The sequence below is a fragment of the Dendronephthya gigantea genome, unplaced genomic scaffold (assembly GCF_004324835.1).
Source record: "Dendronephthya gigantea isolate DGI-Jeju-01 unplaced genomic scaffold, DenGig_1.0 000078F, whole genome shotgun sequence".
NCBI lineage: Eukaryota > Metazoa > Cnidaria > Anthozoa > Malacalcyonacea > Nephtheidae > Dendronephthya > Dendronephthya gigantea.
Window position 1 is genome coordinate 503,184 of NW_021163088.1, and position 21,162 is coordinate 524,345.

Sequence of the window (21,162 nt, forward strand, 5' to 3'; positions counted from 1 at the left end):
AGTCTTAATTTCGAGTAGAATTATACACACCTCAAATTCAAGCCAGGAACAGTTGCTGGAAAATAAGTCAACTATCGCTCCTCAGGCAGGAATGGAACCTATATACGCTTTTGCGATGACGGTGCTCTTGCCATGCACTGAGCAAATTAAGACCCTTTGAACTCTTTGAATTTATACCTTACTTGCATCGAGTAAAGTGCCAAAAATCATAACTGGTTGCGAGAAGATATGAATTTATGTTCTCCTTCGCTGCGCTCACTCGTGAGGTACTGTTTTTCCCACTCGAACATAAAATCCATATTTTCTCGCAACCGTCTAATACTATATTATATTAGCTTTGTTCTAGAAGTAAATTAGCATCAGATTAATGTTCTTTTTTTATGGTTCCTCGAACTAGCAAGAGTAAGAGATCCAATGCAATATATTTTTTAGTTTACCAAACACAGTCTTTGCTTTCAATTGTTGCGCTGCCGTTAATAACCGAACGCAATCAGTGCAAACACACGACTCTCGACTGCAGGTGCACGACAATCATTCAACTGCGAACAGAAACCCACGATCGCAAACACACGGGTGACTAAGGGAAACCCACGACCCACAAAGACAAACCCACGACCCACGAAAACAAACCCACGACCCACGACTTTAGATCCACAACCGCATGAAAAGAGCCCGTTAAAACATGGAGTCAAATATCGAGTCCCAAGCAGACGACTTTGTTATGATGCCCATTGGAAATTTATTTATTTCATCTCTCTTCAAAATTTTCGGCCAGTACTGCATAATAGTCTGCCATGGTTGATTTATTCCGACCACAAATACGCGATGTCTATCGAGCCAATAGTCAGCCTTTGCTCAATGTTATGAATAAAGACAATCGTTTCATAGTTGATGATGTCGTCATACTGACGTTTCCATCTATTGATGAAAAGCTCAAAATTAATATCATTAATTTATATCTGATTTTTCCTGCGTCCACGGCATAAACATCACAGAACATCATGATATTTGTGGCAAAATGAATAGTCTGGAGTAAAAAATAAATTGCACAAATGCGAACGCCCATGGCCATGCACAGTTTGACTTGAACATAGCCTTGACACATCGCACTTCGATTTGACAGCGTCAAAATGAATATGCGTGGTTTAAACCAGGATTATTTTGCAAAGGCTATCGAGTGAAGCGGGTAAAACTGAATAATAAACATAGTCAAACATACTGGACACATCTTAACCAAAGAACGCAATATTTTTTATTGTATGAATGTAAATATAGGGAGGAATACTTAAAATGAAACGTCATCGAAATTAATGTAAAAATCTAGCCATAAACTACATGTAGAGTAGCGCTGAGAGTGATTCCATGCACGATAAGAGAATAATGAACATTAGGGAGGGAGCGAGTCATTTTGGCGAGTCATATTAGAATAACCCGTGTGTGGGATTACGCTTAACTAAGTCAAAATTGTTACTCCCACATGCCCGGTTTTTAGAAGTAAGAGGCAAACTAAAAATATTGAGAAAATGTAGCGACTCACGTATACTAGAAATATAAACAGGTTTTGAATACGATTACTGAGATTAGCCTCCGACTGACTATGAATGGCAGATGTTTCCCACATGCGCATGCGCATCGATGATATCAAGTGGACGACAGAGCCGCTACGCATGCAAGTTTTTGATATCAAAGATAAACATGTTGATCACCTTACAGCAAATGTGAAAGCGAAGTATTGCTTTGGGGAAAAAATTACTGTCTAACTATAAAACTCGCGCAGAGAATCAAATCGGTCCTCGCCAGCTGAAAATATCGAGAAAGAAAATATCGGTGATTAGAAGGCTTACAATGGAAAAGCGGAAAAACATCTGGCAACTAAAGTGACACCTCGTATTCGTTTTTTCCAGCAGCAGGTCATTAGTTGTAAATATGAATTTAAAACTAGCTAAGTTGTAATTGAATAAATCAGCAGAACTTTATTATGACTCGCCATTTCAGCCGGGAATAAAGAATATACGAGTGATGTAAACGAAAAAAGTTCATCGATCCTGCCGAAGTAAACTCCTCTGATAAAATGTTACGAAGCGAAGGAGACGATAACGAACGGTTTGTGAGAATAAGGAATAAAGTGATTCTCAACGTTGGCGGTTTAAGGCATGAGACCTACGTCGGCACATTGAGAAACATACCTGATTCACGATTGCACTCATTAACGAACAATAATCCGACGCAAATGCCTGAATTTGATCCAAATTCGGGTGAGTTTTTTTTCGACCGTCACCCCTTGGTTTTTGCTCAAATCTTGAACTACTATCGCACGGGAAAACTGCACTGCCCGAACGACGTTTGTGGACCGATCTTCGAGGAGGAACTGGCTTTTTGGGGACTAGAAGACGCTAGTATTGAGACATGCTGTTGGATGAATTATAAAAAGCACGGGGAAGCCCAAGCGAACCTTAGTTCATTTGATAAGATCGTAGAAGAAGCTGCGAGCGAACACGAATATAGTTTCCACGACGAAGGAGAGGACGGGTTACCTTTGCGAAGCTACAGACAGGTTTTACGCAGGTATAAATCAAGAATATGGCTAACTTTGGAGGAGCCGTCGAGCTCTTTAACTGCAAAGGTAATAATTATCTTTAATGCGCCGTTATTTTGTAGAACATATGTTAGAAATTATTCTGATTCAAAATTTTTGATTTTGTTTACGATTTGGCGCCTCGCATTCGGTTAAAATACGCGCTGACGAAGGCGAACTCAGTTAAAGTGATACGTTCTTTACATAAACATGATTCATTACCTGCTTGAAATAACCGTCTTAAACAAACAAGATTATTCGTACAAAACACGCTAGATACTAAATGCTGTACATTTATTCAATAGATATTTCGTAAACTAGCGATTATCTAGTTAGCGTATCCATGCAAGCTTCTTTTATATATTTACATTCATCGATTTATATTTTATATTATATTATGTTATTAAGTTTATATTACTCGATGTTCACTCTTTTAATGACGCGAAACCTCATCAAAATGTCATATATAATACGAAGTCCGGGTTCTTCTTGTATATATTATATAGATGATGAAGTTATATATATGCATGTTGTTGTGTTTTAATTTCAATTAATATTTCGTATAAATATTAAATAGCTGTAAGTTGAGCACTACATAACGTAAGAAGTGCAATAATATGTACAGTATGTACAACATGTGATCTACAAGACCATGCAAGCCACGCATCTATGATTCATGAATTAAACCAATTTATAAGCGTGTTTTTCAGTTCATTACCGACAGTCGGTGATGTTTTGTTTGGGGCCTCTGACGAAGATATTTTATTCAGAATAAAAAAGCACTATATCCTTCATTGTTCTCAGATAAGAGGCATAGCCGACGGTCAGTCATGACCTACACGGAAATCACGCTTTAGTTCTGTTCACACTTGTAAAGTGCAATTTATGCTTCCTCGATTTTGAATGTGATTTTCTCTTTTGACGGATGTGAGCGACTTGACAGTTTGATTGCTCGGAAGTATAAGTGCCTTTATTTGCACAACAGTGACTTATTTGCTCGTTCACATCAATTAAAAGTCGAAAGAAACAGCCAAAACTGCAGAGTCTTCATAGTGCAATTAACTTATTTTCAAATGCAAAATTCGGAACAGGTCGAGGCGTAGCATGCGTAAAGTAGAATTAAATATTAAACGGACTCGAAAGTATATAGTTTGGGGATCACGTATCCAGTCATTTTTTATCACTATCTCACTTCCAATCATTGTGAATTAAGCAATATTAATGCAGAGACATGCATTGCACTTCAGTATGGCTGGGGTAATATCGGTCTGAATCAGAGCACGTACTATTCATTTATTTAAATCAAATTATCTTCCAGCGAGATCGATTATAAAACTTACTAAGTTTAGAGAAAGCAAAGTACTAGACTGACGATGCTTTTGAATTAAGCAATATTGCAAAGGCAATACACTTCAGTAGCACGTACTATTCATAGTTTTTTCTGAAATAATCTTCCAGCGAGAATGATTATATAACTTACTATAAGTTTAGAGAAAGCAAAGTACTAGATTGACGATGCTTTTGAATTAAGCAATATTGCAAAGGCAATACACTTCAGTAGCACGTACTATTCATAGTTTTATCTGAAATAATCTTCCAGCGAGAACGATTATATAACTTACTACAAGTTTAGAGAAAGCCAAGTACTAGATTGACGATGCTTTTGAATTAAGCAATATTATTGCAAAGAGTGCCAAAGACAGTACACTAGCTTAAGTCGCTTGAGTAATATTGGTCAAGACAGAGCAAGTCCTATTTATAGGTTAATCTAAAATAGTCTTCCAGCGAGATAATTATATCACTTTCTAAGTTTGGAGAAAATAAAGTAGATTCACCAGATTTACGATGCTTTTCAATATATTTAACGAATTGAAAGTATACTATTTGAGCTGCAAATATCATTTTGCTATATGCTATAAGTTTAAACTTGTCTTATTCTTGTTGGTTGGGTGTCCAGAGCCATGCGTATAATAACAAGGAATTTAAATTATCATGATTCAGTATAAATTTCACTCTTAGACTAAAGGTGAATGAACTAATTCACATTTAATTACACGACCGAAATTTCGTGTAATGACATGTCTGGCATTGGAGCGATGAAAATGAAAATTAAGACAGTAGAATAATGCATATTAATTTTGATGATTCGTTTTCCATTTTGTCTGGATAATGAAACGCAAGAGGAAGGATAGTCTACAGGGGTCATGAGACAAGCTGCATGATGTGTTAAAACTCAACACGAGCAAATGTTGTCCCAGTGCTTTACATAAATTTGCCTTGTTCATTAGGCTGAAGCAACTTTCATGAACGCGACCCCTGTATATATGTGAAAAGGTTCATCGAATAATTTTATAATTTTGAATGGTAAAAATTGCTCCATATATAAATGTGGTCAACTCTTGAATCAGAACTGCTTAGTTTTTTGAAGTATAGATTCTTTTGAATTTAAAGCTTATATTTCAAGCGAGGAATTTTTTGCTGAATTTTCTGCTGTGATGAGCAATTTCTCAGACAGGAAAAAGTGCTTTTACATGATATAGACAAAGGCAATGATTCATATATTGGCAGACTGAGTGACTAAAAGGCATTTATCGCTTCTTGTGCATAGCATAGCGGAATGGAGAGGGAATAGGAACATCTATTGGTCAAAGACGGATATTATTTATTTACATTGCCTTGCAAAATATCTGTTAAAGACGAAAACAGTACGGGTCTGCACTTTTTTAAAATGATCTGCATGACTTCAAAACTGTCAAAAATATAATTGAGTGCGAAAGTGGTAAACACTTGAAAAAAATATAATATTATAACTAATCATGCCCTCTCGGTCAAGGTAAACATTGATAAAACTATAGTTCGGTCGAAAACAATGATATAATTTGAAGAAACTAGAAAAACATTCCCGAATGTTCTTCTTTGCCATTTTCCTTAATGCACGGTGGAGGGAAATCAAACCAAGGAATGGCTTTGAGTATGCAAAATGATTCTGGGTATAAGCCGTCCAATTTTGGTCTGTTAATGCCCCGAAAATGCTCTCACGCTTGGTTCAATCTCAAATAATATACACTTAAGGTATGCATGTTCCTGAGGGAAATAGTGAGTTTTGTTTTCCCAAGAGTCTGAATGTCGTCGAGGGAAACATTAAGACTCGAGGAAAAACAAAACTCACTATTTCCCGAGGTAGTGTGCATCGAGTGTTTTGTTATATAGGAACAAAAACGTTTAAAAAAACCCACTTTACATTGTTATTACAAGAAGCGGGCAACAATTTTTCACTTGTTTCCCTGGCGGGAAACATTGCAATTATTTAAAGTCATGTGACTACGAATGAACCAATCACATTTAAAATACACAGAACCTATATAACAACAGGATTTAAGTCATAAATAAACGGCCCCGGACAACCATGTAAGGATCCACGAGATTCTAGTGTATTTCAATAACGGTAATTTTTTATCAAATCTCTATTACAAATAGCTTGAAGTCTCTATGTTTTGGTCAAAGGATCCGTCTTATAAATTAAAGAAGGTCGGAACGCTGGTTTTCTTGTATATTTACGACGCTGCAAAGCTTCTCCAAGCAATGTGATTTAAAACCAAGTTCAGAAATATTAAATCCCGGAATATTCTGAGGTTAATTTGAAAAATGCATACCCCGTCATCGATGCATGATAAGCGTTTGTTTATCACGAAAATATCTCGTGTCTTTCCAGCCCACACGTACCGGAGACGACCGCCAACGCGTCGAATATTTTTGTTTCTCTCTGTCGGATAACTTTGATTCTGATTTACATTTTTTGACATGAAGCGCGGATACATTTTGATTTATCTTCGTCGTATCTGCAATAAGCTCCTTTCATAACACGTTTTTATTTAATTTTAATTTCTGAAAATTTCGTCGCTTAGATAAAAACGCGTCCCATGCACGTATGTTGGGTGAGTTTATAATAGTTGAATTAGGTGCTCCTTATGGCCAATTTTATTCCATAAAATGTATATAGTATTTACTTCCTATTGGGTATTTGCTGATAAATACATGCGTGCACGAATCGTAATGACGTAGCATACAATAATAAATAATTATTTGGCTGAACTGACATATTAGATTAGGGCCACATGCAGCAAGAACGATAATTAGGGGGTGTTTATTCATATATTCAGTTCTGCCCTCTATTGTAAACCATTGATCTTAGAAAATAAATCCGTTGGACAGAACTAATTTATAACAATAGACAGCCCCCAAATATCGTTCTAGAGCCACGCCGCTGAGGGTAAGCTTTTAACTATAAGCCATGCAAAAGATTAAATGCGAGTGAAAAGAAGTTGTTGAAGTATTTCTCAATAACTATATAAACTACATGAATTATGCTCTCTTATTTATTTTGTCTCTAAAGCCTGGCGCACACAAACCGATTTTTGTTGTACGCGATTTTAGTCGGTCGACTATATCCTCGCGTGTGCAAGCGATGTTATTTTTAAGCGATTTTTTATTTCATTATTTAGGATCATCTCTTAATGATCCTGTGTTGCCACAAGATGAGACATAAAATTATAAGCTAAAGTAAACTAAACTAGCTATATCATTATACTAAGATGCCTATTCTGAACTGTTCATCCTGCAATTAACAGAGTACATGTAGCTAAGTGTATGCTCAGTAGTTGAACTTAAATCAGCCTAAAATTTTTACAATCCCCTTAAACAACTGTGTTTGAGACTCAAGGGGGGGGGTTTTGTCTTTTGATAAACGGAGTTGGATAAATAAAACATTGCACGGCTTACAATCCCTCACACTCAAACAACTGTGCATTCAAGGGTATATTTTATTGACATTGTAGCTATTTAAACTTAATAGGTATATAAAAAATGTTGCCATTTCTTCTGTGATGCCTAATAATGTAAGATTTGGCCACTTACGGTGTGACAAAATGTATTTTCATCCCCTAAATACAAATCATTACAATGATTTAACCTGTCTTTTAAAAACGACGCTAATCTTCTACAATCCCGCAAACATGAGACTGTTCAGACTGATTGTCTATGTCTTTGACGCGTCCATTAATTTTTTTTTAATCTGACTGTCACACAATCAACTGAGGTAACTATATCTAACACAGGAGAAACAGTGACGCAGCTATAATTCAACATTCAGATATTATGATATAGATTTAGGTTGGGGTGATAACAAAATATAAAATCGAGATTTTTAAAATGGAAAGAACTGATGCTCGCTATATAGCTAAAAGACGCTGTTTACGATAAAAAAAATGGGAGAACTAAGAGTAAGAGCATGCAACGTGGGAGAGCAAAGACGCGCGCGTCTGTTGTTCCTTGATAATGATATGATTTCATCAAACAGAGTAAAATATAATCATATTATATTTACATACACTTTTGGAAATTCTGTATATAAGTTCTAATGCGGCTAATGCGTGTTTGCTATATTCACAGCTAGTGTGTTAGATAGCAACGCAAATTTATAATTTAGCATTTCCAAATAGGCTATAATTCATATTTATCATTCAGCGTTTATATTATGCCATATATATTATGTAGTATATTCAAATCATTCAAATATTGGTATCAATTCTTTTGAGTAAGCTAAATATAGGCTGAAAACCGAACTTTAAAAAAGTATAATTATTTGCCTCGTCTTCGACTGATGCAGTTGATACAGACTTGCTAACAATCACCTCGTTTTCGGTGACTAATTGTTAAATATTATTTATTATTTTAAAAATATTTTTGTTTCTCTTTATTTTCATGCCCCCTCTGAGGGCAGCTGTATGCAAATAGATTGCAGGAGCCGTGATTATAATTGACTAAGTGCGAAATTTAAGGCATTAACAGTTAAAGGCATATTATGCATTTTCGAATGTGTAAATAAGCACCTGCATGCTCAGGATATATTCGACGTCATCTTATATAGTGTGTCCCAGGAAAAGAAGTTTCAACTTAAAATAGTTGCGAAAACGTGCAAGTATATTGAGAAAATGAATGGAATACAAACCACGTACAGTACAAAAACGTGTTGCCCCGCGAGTACACTGTAGAACTGTGAACATGCACACCATGTCCACACAATGCCGCCGAGGAATTTGAAAACGCAAGAATACTCTTACATTTTCGAGTACCGTCCACACGTATCCGGCGTTTTCATCCACTAAACGGAAGAATCTGAAAACGCTCTCCAGGATCGAAGAATTTCAAAATGACGGCTGAGCGATTACGTGTGGACGCCGGATAACGGATGACGTCACGTATCAGATCGTTTCCATATTAACCAGGCTTGTATCAAGTCTTGTGGCTTATGCTCAACTTTATACTGCTATATTAGCCTCAAATAAGTCGTAGTTAGGTTATTCTCATGGTGGGTGAAATCTTCACAAATCGTTTTAGCATTCGCGAAAGTATTTTACGCGAGAATTGCCGAGAAACATATCCAAAATGTCAGAGTATCGGGTTATACACAATTTTTCTTACATGAGTCATGCATATACTCAACAACAACATTTAGAAGTTCGGGCTTATCGTCTGTCCAAACAAAGTGTCCATTCTTCTCTTTACTTTGGATTTGGTAGATTTTTGTTTTGAACTCGACAACCAACCTGTGACACGCGGGTGGAAAACATGAAGGTGTACTGCGGGATGAAATAACGTTGCTCCAGCTACAAATAATACTCGGAGCATGCGCATTTGATTCAATTTTGTAAACAATATAATGGCTACTCGCCTTGCTGAACTTTCGGAAAATTAGTTGTATTGCTTACTGGAAGAAAAAAACGCGGAAAATACAAAAAAATAATAAGATAAGTGAATTATAAAACAATTATTGAACTTGGTTCTCGCAAAATATCGTGATTTATCGGCGGCTGGTAGATCAATTATTTGGATAATTTTTCGCCACCGACAAATTACGATATTTTGCTCCACCTCGTCCAATAATTGATTAGTATCGCAATCGGAAGTATTTTCCATTTCTTCTCGAAATTATGCAAAACACAGTGGCGTAGCTAGCCTGATGAATTGGTCCTTTTATGTATAAACTTTAAGTTATTATTATCATTATTCATTTCTTTAGAAATTCATTTATTGTTTTACAGTGAATGAACACCAAAATATTCAACATAGTATAGGACTAAACTATCATGCAGGCTGGCTACGCTACACAGAAAAAAATAATAAAATATAAAAAATATGACACAGTTTAGCATGTAAAAATTTTCCCATAGTAGTGTTGTTGGATAAAAAACGTGTGTTGAATAAAAAATCTTTCTAAAACTTTTTTGGTATTATTTCAGATAATGGCATTGGTGAGCATGCTGTTGATCATCACATCTGTGATAACGTCGTGCTTGGAAACCATGGAGTATTTCTCGAAATCACCATCAATTCAACATCAAGTCATTCACATTTGCGAAATCATCTGTGTGGTGTGGTTTACTGCAGAATTACTGATACGCTTCGTAGTTTGCCCGAGCAAAAGAAAATTTATCAAACAGATTATGAACTGGCTGGATTTCGCAGCAATTATTCCATTTTATGTCCAACTTTTCCTTGCAAACACCGATATGAATTCTATACTTGCTCTGCGGATTATCCGTTTAATTCGGGTTTTCAGAGTTTTTAAGCTATCAAGGCACTCTTATAGTCTTCAAATCCTTGGCCACACCTTGAGATCAAGCTTAAGTGAGCTTTTTTTGCTAGCATTCTTTCTTAGCATTGGTGTGGTAGTGTTTTCAACTTTGATGTATTACGCCGAGCATGAATCAAAAGAGAATAAATTTTCAAGCATCCCGGCAGGGTTTTGGTGGGCAGTTGTTACCATGACAACATTGGGATATGGCGACATCGTGCCCGTTACACTTACCGGCAAGCTTGTTGGCACGGCATGTGCTATATGCGGTGTTCTTACTATAGCATTGCCCATACCTGTTATTGTGAGCAACTTTTCACTCTACTACTCTCATGCTAAAGCGAAACAGAAGGTCCCCCAACGAAAACGACCACTTGTCATCGGAGCTGCTAATGCTTTGAAAGTTATTGAGCCGTTCGTCGGTTCCAGGGCAACTAAGCTCAGATTGAGCGCAATGTCGGAGAACGCAAGCTACGTGAGTCCTGTTTCATGCGTGCGAACTTGGCCTAAAATTGCTTTAGACATGGCTGGGAGTTCTGTTGACAGCAGCGAGCCACCCACGAGTCCGAAAGGAAGACGCTTGTCTAGACCACGGCAATTTGATCAAGGAAGAAATCTTGACAACCGAAAGCAAAGCAATGTATCGAAAACTGCAGATGACGCTTCAGGCAGCGATATCTACGAAATTCCCAAAAGGGGTTCCGATGATTGCGCGATAAATTCCGAAGGCCGCACGAACGTTGGCGCAAGGCGATCGGAGGATGCGACAAATCAGAAAGATATGTCTTCAAAGATTAATAATCGTAAGTCGATATCCCTTTATGGAGAAGATGAGCCTTTTCAAGGCTTGGTAAAGTGTTTGAAACCAAACAATTCGAACACATGCGAAGGAGCGTACGAGAATAAAGCCATTGAGCAGAACGGTGAGGGTGAACATATGTCGAGCACAGTCCCTATGAATTTTGAACTCGATGAAGACGAAATAGAAGGTGGAAGTGACGAAGACAAAATGCACCAACAGCAAAGTTCTTCACACCAGTTTGCCTTACCAAAAATCGAAATTATTTGTAACTCATCTGCCTCCCAAATGAGCGGTTCAAATAACGAGGACGAAGGCAGTGAAAAATCACACAGGAAATTAAGCAAGAGGAAAACCAAAAGGAAACTGAAAAGAGGTCATTACACTGTAGAGAAATCAACTAGTGCACCCTCCTTAGCTGCAACAAATCCTGGATTTTCAGGAAAGAATCTTCCAGGTAGAATGGGCCGACGAGGAAGCGTATTTGTGGTGGGATTCCTTGGAAAAAGATGGCAAGCAAAGGTTGCAAAAAGTCGAGAAAGCCGTGCTCAATCAAAGCAAGATAGGATCGAATGTTCGCCTGATAAATTGCAGTCGAACTTGCTTCAGGTGTCACCATCAATATCATCCCAAGTAAGCACAGCAGACGAAGAAACGTCACGTAAAACTAGTATGACCAGCTTTAACAACACACCAATTTCAAGCATTAGTTCGAGGTCCATGTTCCCAGATGATCAATGTTTCTCTGAGTCGAGTTTCTTTAGGCGCTCAAGTTGTCCAAATCTGCAAACTTTAAACTTTCCGGGAGATAGAATAGACTCTCGTTTTCGACAAGAAGATGACCTCAATCAAAAGAAAGTGAATAAATCCCCCGTCGTCAAACGAGACTACGAGGAAACTAGCTCAATGGAAGAAACTGACTCGAGTGATACTGTTATTGCCGAAGCTTCACCTCATTCCAGACCGATCCCGCATCTTATGCCAAATTATCGAGAAAACAAAAGGTGTGAAGAGATAGACTTTGTCGAAATCGACGAAAGGCGGACTACGGAAGAGACGATTAAGGTAAATAAAACGATTGGAGACAAAGCTAGCAACGAGTCTAAACATGAGACTTTAGCAAACTATCACAAATCATTGGCCTCGAAAAAGGATTCAAGTCTAAACGTGGGTTTCGACAAGTTCGTTCACCATCCCTCGTCTGCTTTGCCTCGACAAAGAGCGTTGATGTCTTTCCGTGGACGAGATGATAAAATTCCGGACGATAGTGAAAGTGATGAAAGTGAGGACAAAGGTCCTGGTCCAAATAACAATTTTAAACATTACAATGGTTCGGAAGCGGAAGACGACGACAAGCATCATTTTCATGATGAAAAACTTGTCAAGGGCGGACAGGAAGAATGTGCTTCGGACATGATTAACAAACGCAGCGCTCTTCGTCGGATGAAAATCGGTAAAAACCAACTATCAAGTAGTAAATTTTTAACAACACACAGCGATGAGAATGACAGGTGTAAACCAAAAGATGATACCAAAGAACATGAAAATGAAGATATTCAGCAAATTTTGGTCGAGGAGTTGATTGGGAATAGCCCACAAAAGAACAAAACACTCATTGATGGAAATAAAAGTGATCAAAATGAAAACGATCCATTTGAAAGTGCTCGACATGAAGACCATTTTAAAAACCGTAGTGAAGTTTTAGATGACACGTTACTTTTCAAATCTGATAAAAGACCCATTATAGGGTATTCGAATGAACTTCATCCGAAATACGATAGGCATGGAAGCATTCAAACAAATTCTTCCGAGATGGAAAATACCGCGAGAAAAAATGCAGATGTTGTAATAAATGGTTTGATGAACCAATCATTGCCTCTTTGTATAGAAAACGGCGTATCTTTGAATTATAGCGATCCAAACAGTGAATCAAATTGTGATAAGAGCAAAAATACAGAACACAAAAACCAAGTAAATGGAGATAACCGCCATGAATTAAACGTCATGAAACAGGTTGTACTTCAAAAAAATAATCATAATTCCACCGCTGAACCAATGAACGAATCTAATCCCCTTATACTGAGCAGTCAGCAGACAATAAACATGGACAAAGAATTGACTTCAAATACAACTTTTGAAAAAAACAATAAGGACGTTGGATCAATTCCGAAGAATAGGCGTCTCTGTGGAAATAGTATTAATTCTAAATATCCGAATATTTATCCGAAAAGTTTGGCTTACACTGGAAGGCAATGGCACTCTTTGAAAAGCTCAATCAACAGCGATGGCTCGGCAGATCGTTCGACATCGTTTGATTTTGCACTAGATCCTGATATGCGACGAAAGGTTGAACCGCAGGACTCTGGAATATTTTGCAACGATTATAGATCAAGTGTCGACTCCGTATCGAGTTTCAACGAAAGAAATTGTGATAGAACTATACTGAATACAATTAACGAAGTCGAACATGATTACCGAGATGGTATGTTGTACTTCAAACCATTTTCTGCTCCATATTATGAAAATAGTAGAAGTTGTGTACTGGAAATTCGGGATGAAACTGCAGTATAAAACAGACACTTACTTTAATAATATTAATTATGAGAATTCGAAAGCACCTCGTAAAAAGTAATGCCGTATAAATTAACATTGCGAAATAAAAAAGCTCTGGTAATCTAGCTGCCATATATTTAGGGGATTGGTTTTGGAGGCATCCGAAACTCGGGGCATATGGCAGTAAATTTAGTACATAGCTAATCCCAAACAACTTTACAGAAATGATATTTTCGGCGGATCTCTATGTCTTTGAGTGAAAATTCAATAGGTTAAAGTGGAAGTCAAGTCCGTATGTAAACAAACGGTTTGTTTACATTTTAAACTTCACTATTTTCTAAAATACGATGTGCTGTCTGAATATCTAACACTATTTAAGTTCGTTGTGCTTGTAAATTAATATGAACTAGAGTTTATGTTAAGAAAAAATAAGAAACATGCGAAATTTAGGGAATTTTCTCATCAGAGGGCCCACACTTGTTATGAGCAGAACCTATGTGCAGAACGGACTTGACTTCCACTTTAAGTAATAAATTCCCTCGATAGGCAATAGGATGGCACTCTTGTTGCAATATGAAAAATTATGCAAATTTATTTCAATGCCTATGTTAGCTATGATTGGATTATGGCGTACTTATATAGGTTAGTTCAGATAATTAATATCAGCTCATATTTTGATGTATTAGCAATGTAACTGGGACCGGTTGTATTAAGCCCGTTTAGCTTAAACGGTGGTTAAGTTCAAAATAGAAAGCAAGTCTATCGTTTTATTCAAGAAGCAAAGTAAATGTTTTTAACCTCAATACAAAGATACTGTTTACAACTATATATTCAGTGCATAAAATTCAAGTTGACTCATTCAAGAGAGATGTAAGAGTGTTATTTAATCCGCCGTTAAAGCTAAACGGCCTTGATACACCCGGCCCCAGGTCTTTAGATATGATTGGATTATGGCGTACTCAGGTTAGTTCAGATAATTAATATCAGCTCATATTTTGATGTATTAGCAATGTAACTGGTCTTTAAACTGAATCCATCGGTATATTATTTTTATAAGCCAATACCATCGTTGTTCACAATGGTTAATTTATCCAGGGTGGGAGAAAATAAATTGCTATACAGCTATAAATTACAACCACATGCATTGGCATATTTCATATTAAAAATATTCTTAAGAAACTTAAAATCAATAACTGGTTATTCAGGTACCTTGAATTTAAAATCAAGCTAAAGCAATTTGACTAATGGTGGTTCAACCACCAAAAAATATTAATTTTTTTGGAAAATTTAATGTATAAAATAGGGCTTATCTATATGGCTATTAACTTGTAAAAGATAATAGAATCGCTTGAAAAGCATAAAATATAGTCTTAAATTGGATAAAGATTTGAATTGAGTTTCAGCTATATTAAAACATTAGTGATGTTAAAATATATGTTTCTAAGTCCTGTCATTTTATTATTTAACGCATTTCATAGCTGTATGATATAAATGTCTTCATTAGACTTATAAGAATAGGCAAATATGCACCATTACACCAATTAAGAGCCCCCAAAAAACTTTTAAATACAATTTTAAAATCAAAGCTGTCGTTTTTGTTTCCTTCGTATGCCCATCTATACACGTGCCCAAATGGTTTTATAACTAGAGCATAAATATAAACCATAGTGGTAGTGTCCTTCCAGCTTTGGCAATGAAACCGTCCCTATACATATTTTAGCCCTTTTTATTAACTAAAAGTGCCTATGGAAGTTGGTGACCCTCCCCCCCGCCGCAATTTCTGGATGCTTCCTACGCCCATGATGACTTTGGTATAGGATGCTTTTGATTGTTTGGGGTGCCTTCGCTTGTTCCAGAAAAAAATTCGTTGCGACACCCCTCTCCTCTGCCACTCCTTTATTCTTTCTGACTTATTTGAAGAAGCCTGCACTGAACCGCTGCTCTAAAGAAGCGAAGGTTCAAAGCCAAATTGATCTTCGCTCGTTTCAAACAACTTTTTTTATCGCTAAATTATACCTGAGTTTCGCTAGACAAAATATTTTTAAAGTTACGTCTTTCTCAGACTATACAAAATGGTGTATAATAGATAGAGAGGTTTCCAAATGCCTGTTTTTCAATCAAGAAAATAATATCACTTGGAGGTCCAATATATATTATATGTAGGAAATTTTACATCCCGATTTTTTGAATGTTTCACTGATCTTCGCTTACATGAAATGCCATTTTATATTTGGCCCAAATTGTAAAATAATATCAAAGAACTATTTGTATAGCAACATATGATCATTAGATGGTTTAATGAAGGTTGTATTACTAGCATGCAACAACTATATCAACGACATCCAATGACTTATAGACGTCAGTATGGCCTGGTTGTTCAGTCAAGAAGTATATGTTTGTCGACATATAGAGGAATATTGACATTAAGCATTAAATCCCGCATATAGGAAACTATGTATATTTTAGCCGAGGCAAGGATTATACAAGAACGAAGCTCATGCCATAGTATTTTTTAACTCAATATAGATGACAGTTAATGCTATAAGATGAAGAAAAACATAGGAGATCGTTTTTTTGTTGCATGTAATTATTCTTATCATTATTCTTACAAAAACACCAAATATGATCAAATGAAATCAAGCATGGGAAATATCCGACATTGTCCTTTAACCACATTGTTAACATGTAAGGAATCTCCATCTTCTGTCTCTATATAAGAAAAAACAAGAAAAAATGACGTAACATGAGCCATATTAATTCCATAACGTTTTGGGGCCAGTTGTGCAAAAGACAATAGTTAACTATTAACTGTAGTTAAGGACAGAATTGGCCAATCAGAGTTGTGTATATCCCTGTTAACTAGGATTTTACCGTCTGCAAAATGTAGTTAAATAGTTTTACACAACCGGCTCCTGGAGAACAGGTGCGGTCTCTTTCCTATTACAAATCACATTTAATGCCTGCATGAGCGCAGGCTTGTGTTTTAAAGTCTTTAGTTGAGTATTTTCACGTTAAATACCTGGCTGAAAATATCATTAGCTTAAAGAGGGTACGTCATTTGATAAAAGATGACGGTCTGGCTTAGTTTGTGGTCATGTGTCTTTCATCAAAATTTTTTAGCAAATGGTTCCGATATAGGGAGAAGCTAGAGAAATCAAATTTCAACAGCGCTTATATACAGACCGCAAATCCTGAGCATATCCTATGTCCTTGAAATTGAAATTGTAACAACGGGACCTTAACATTAAACCGAATGCTTAGCTTTTATCACATGGTCGAGTCAATTTTTACCGCAATAAACAGCCCCACAGAAATAATATTGCAGCCGAAAATTAAATTTTTCAACGATAATATTTTAAAAATTCCTGCGGCTTTGACTGCAATTGCATGTCGGGTGGACGAGAAAACTGTGTATTTTAAGTGTTTTTTTGTCTCGTGAAAATTCCAAGTGCACATTGCAGTAGAGAGAAAAATTTTGTTTCAAAAATGGCGTTCGTTTGGTTCACTTCGTTCTCAGTAGACCTGATAAAAAAGACGAGAAAATGCAAGAAAAAGCACACTTCAAAGAAAAGCATCTTCCAAGCTGCTCAAGATATGAGCGATTAACAACAAGACAAGTTTTTACGGTGATATATTTCTACTTTATTTCAAAGTCATTGTCAAGCCAGAATTCAAATGAAGTCGAAATATCTGACGCAGAAATCTAAAATCCTAAGACAAATGAATGTTTAATAGACTTACCCATGGCCTTTGCTGTGATAACTGAATAAGCCAACAAGATAATAATTATGACGTACGCCATAGGTCACATAACCATCCCAGTTGTTGACAAAGCCAGTCCAAGTACAAATACGGGTGTAACTTTTGGCTTTACAGCATTTGAAGCTATATCTTCTGTCTTTATGATATTTGTTATGGTACGATTGCACACCTGAAAAAAGGATAAACTTTACTTAACACCTCGCGATCTTGTGTAAGCGGGCTCTAGAGGGCTGCTGATAATAACGAAAAATGTGATTTAGTTGATTATAATCTCTGTCTCTGCCCAGTTAATTGACCTTTGCCATACCGCAACGAGGCCATTATGTCATTTCCGTAATTAAATGTGTCTAAGGGACTGTATACATGGAGAGAGTTATCTGGCTAGCTAGGTGAAAAAACTGCATGTAATGAAAGACTAATAAGGTTAAGCCTTTGATGTGATGCACTTTTCACCTCGCCTGCCCGGGATAACTCGCTCCATGTAAACTGCAGGCCTTAAAGCATGATCAGATTAGAAAAAAATTGCAAACTGGAAAAAGAAGGTTACTTAATTGTTATACATGGGCGTAGTGTGGGGGAGGGATCCCAGGATCAAAGTAAAACGCCCTGGGAACGAGGTTGCGCCCTATTCAGATTGTTAGGCAAACAAGGCACAATGACCTTTTAGGTCATTTTAGAGGTATTTATATCGTGTAGGCAGTTATATTCAACTGTTACCCGCAATAACTCCATCTTTGCATTGATAAAGGATCATTTCGCCAAACAAATTTACCCATCCAGACCAAGAACATGTACTTTGTGTGACTGGGTCAGATCTGCAGGTGAATGTCCATGAACGATCCTCATGATAGTTGCTATGAACACTGCTTATATGCCTGATAGATTGACCTATAGTTATGAACAAATTAAATTCAGTTCGTGAGTGCGAGACTCTTCATCTTTATCTTTACCCTAATCTTAATCTTCACATCGTCTCAAGGACTGGCTGACAAGAAAGAGCTGCAAGTCGAGTCTAATAATATTCAAAATAATGACGTGTACAATTGACGACGTACCTGAAGGGCAATCAAGTTTCCACGTCGAAAAAAAGTTTGTTCCAGCGTTGATGCTCATTGCATGAGCAAGGAAGACCAAAGCCGCAAACATAAACTGCATCATTCTTGAGTGTGTCCTATTATATAAAATTATATAGTATCGTCATTTTCGACATTCGCAGAAACTGAGTGAAAACTTTTAGCATGTTTCTTCACTATAATTTATATAGTCACTGCATAATTTGTTAGAGCAAATGTCGCTGACTGCAATTACGAATTAAAGAATTTACTCGGCATTTGAGTTTTAGTTTTTGTGGGTAGCCTGCGCATGCGCGGCTAACCACTATGTAGTCGAAAAAGTGTCCGGATGTTTGTGTGTGTGTGGGTGCCACATCTTCGGTAATCGTCGGATATACGAAAGATGACGAACGGTGGTTCTTCTACTTCCGGAAAATTTCGTTGTTTCGAAGGACCGTAGAAGTCACGTTAATACGTTTGTCAAACTTTAAAGCGAAGCCGAGTGCTTTAAAGACAAAAAAGCGGTGATCGGTGAGCGTTGAATCGAAAACTACAAAGTTACACTAATAGAAAATAAATAAAACATTACTTTATTCGGCAAATGGTAGTAACAAGTTGCCCTGTTTTATAAATTTTAATGCAATATTTCACCTGTCAATTTCTTGCTTGTGGACATGCAGCAATTAAACCAAATACATTACTTTATTGCAAATGGTAGTAACAAGTTGTCCTGTTTTATAAATTATAATGCAATATTTCACCTGTCAATTTCTTGCTTGTGGACATGCAGCTATTAAACCAAATGCTTTGGAGTTTAAAAAGAAGCATAACTAACAAAAGCAAAACTAACAAAACATATTTTTTAAAAAACAAAACTTTTAACACAAGTGCATTTAAACTGAACAAAAATCTTTAAAATATTGTTCAGATACATAGATGAGTCCTTTGACATTGTTATGCTGAAATGTTTGAAACAATTTTGGACTCTTTGTTATATATATGTGACTGTAAACAAGAACAAAGTTCTCTGGTAGCCTTACTGGTAAATGCTACTCATACCTTCCTGGTAACTACTACTGAGCAATACACATTTATATGAGTGATGAATGATGGCACTCAATGTTGACTGATTGTCGGACTGATTACCACAGTGATAAGATATTGTCAACTGATAAATTTAAACTTAGAAAAAGCCACACAGATTTTTTGGACCTACGAACTGGTGCTATTATGTCCAGCTAATTGATGCTGATAAGTTATCTGTAATCAACATTGCAAATTACCTGTACCTTCCTACTGGATCAATGAAATCATACTATCTTCTTCAGTTATAATGGTGAAACATATTGCAAATATTCTTTTTCTCCTTCTAAACTAAGCTTTATGTTATCAGATGATGTGTGCCACCATCCCGGAACCTTACTCTCTTTTTTGTTCTCTTCACCTATTCTGCAAACATTTCATTTCCTATCTCTTGTAAAAATACTTATATATGTTTTGATCTGTCTAATTTAATACAATAAAATATTATAATATATAGATTGTGCACTAAATTGACTTCGTTATAGCTGTATTCAACCAGCTAACTATAGGGCGTTTATTCCCTTGTCTATGGCATTAGAACATAAGACTAGAAAATAATATTTGATTGCATCAGTTGATATTTACTTGCCACTATAGCAGCTTTATCGCAGTTAATAATGTTTTACAGGCTACCCACATGTACGCATTGCGTACCTATTTTTAAAGATTTTGCACTGTTTTGATAGTTGTGCTGCATGCATGCATTATTTCCAGTATATCAAATTATATATATCTATATATTAATTAGTATTCAATGCTTCATTTCGGGGCTTAAATCATAATTATTTACCTTCGTAAAGAAGGTTGAGAGTTAAACGTCAAGTAAGCGTATACCTGAACGCTAATACCTGGCAAAAAGAAATCTTGCCCTCGTTTCGAGAGTGACCAGTTGGTTGACTCTGAAGTCTATGAGGCATTATAGTCAAACAGTAAGACAGGAAAGGACACTAAAAGGACGCTAAGGCGTTTATCGATTTACATGCATGTAGCTACTTGGGACAGAATAATAGGACATTTCCAGGGCCAAAACACAGGCAGAAAAATGACTCAATATAACTAATCCTGATTTACATACAACTAAATTATAGTCAAAACTGCATGATTTCAACATTATGGACGCGATATAGTAAAAATATTCAGTAATATTCTATGCATGATTATATTAACATTTTTGCCGTGCATTGAACACTGACCTGCATGCATGGGCGAATTCGAGCGCGCGGTTCTAAGTTCGTCCTGTTCCGCAGATATGAACGTATATAGCCCAACTATGACAATAAACTTTCTTTCATGCTATATAGTATACGCGGGAAACATACACACTTTTTACAAGTAATAAATTATGTATAAAATATACATATTTATAAACATTATAACTAGGCGGGAGCAGCCTTGTATCGTCTTCAAATAAATTAGCATCAAAATGTGGTATAACAATATAAAATTATATGATATTATAAATATAAACATTACTGAGCAACTTACCAAAATATTTTACAGTTGTATAAACTGTTCAAATCTGCAGTTAAAGCTGAAAAGGAAAGAGAAACACTTCTTTAGTTATAATTAAAATAAGATATATTTCTATATAACAACACATTTTAATTTTAATTTTATACCTTATATATTACTGGAGAGAGTATATATAGAGCAACAAATCGTGAACATATAATGTCCAAAACCTAATCACCCACATTATTATATA

At 36.3% G+C, this 21,162-nt stretch overlaps 2 protein-coding genes across 2 annotated transcripts; one reads left to right on the forward strand and one right to left on the reverse strand.

Annotated features, from left to right (window-relative positions):
- The first annotated feature begins 1,647 nt into the window (after positions 1-1,647).
- Positions 1,648-13,638, forward strand: LOC114532174. The gene is made up of 2 exons (XM_028553750.1): positions 1,648-2,623; positions 9,874-13,638. Exons 1-2 carry the CDS (start codon positions 2,072-2,074, stop codon positions 13,576-13,578), a joined length of 4,257 nt encoding a protein of 1,418 aa, XP_028409551.1. The 5' UTR covers positions 1,648-2,071; the 3' UTR covers positions 13,579-13,638.
- A 2,507-nt stretch (positions 13,639-16,145) lies between these two features.
- LOC114532188 (hemagglutinin/amebocyte aggregation factor-like) lies at positions 16,146-21,162 on the reverse strand. Its single transcript, XM_028553761.1, has 6 exons — positions 21,077-21,162; positions 20,943-20,988; positions 18,378-18,493; positions 18,040-18,210; positions 17,302-17,491; positions 16,146-16,269 (listed from the first exon to the last, which is right to left on the reverse strand). Exons 3-6 carry the CDS (start codon positions 18,478-18,480, stop codon positions 16,239-16,241), a joined length of 495 nt encoding a protein of 164 aa, XP_028409562.1. The 5' UTR covers positions 18,481-18,493; positions 20,943-20,988; positions 21,077-21,162; the 3' UTR covers positions 16,146-16,238.

Bases quoted from the DNA above. Each gene is read 5' to 3' on its own strand.
- LOC114532188 (XM_028553761.1), bottom strand. From the start codon at position 18,480: ATGATGCAGTTTATGTTTGCGGCTTTGGTCTTCCTTGCTCATGCAATG. The intron at 18,211-18,377 runs GTACGTCGTCAA...TCATAACTATAG, and splicing joins GAAACTTGATTGCCCTTCAG to GTCAATCTATCAGGCATATA. The intron at 17,492-18,039 runs GTAACAGTTGAA...TCCTTTTTTCAG, and splicing joins CAAAGATGGAGTTATTGCGG to GTGTGCAATCGTACCATAAC.
- LOC114532174 (XM_028553750.1), top strand. From the start codon at position 2,072: ATGTTACGAAGCGAAGGAGACGATAACGAACGGTTTGTGAGAATAAGG. The intron at 2,624-9,873 runs GTAATAATTATC...GTATTATTTCAG, and splicing joins CGAGCTCTTTAACTGCAAAG to ATAATGGCATTGGTGAGCAT.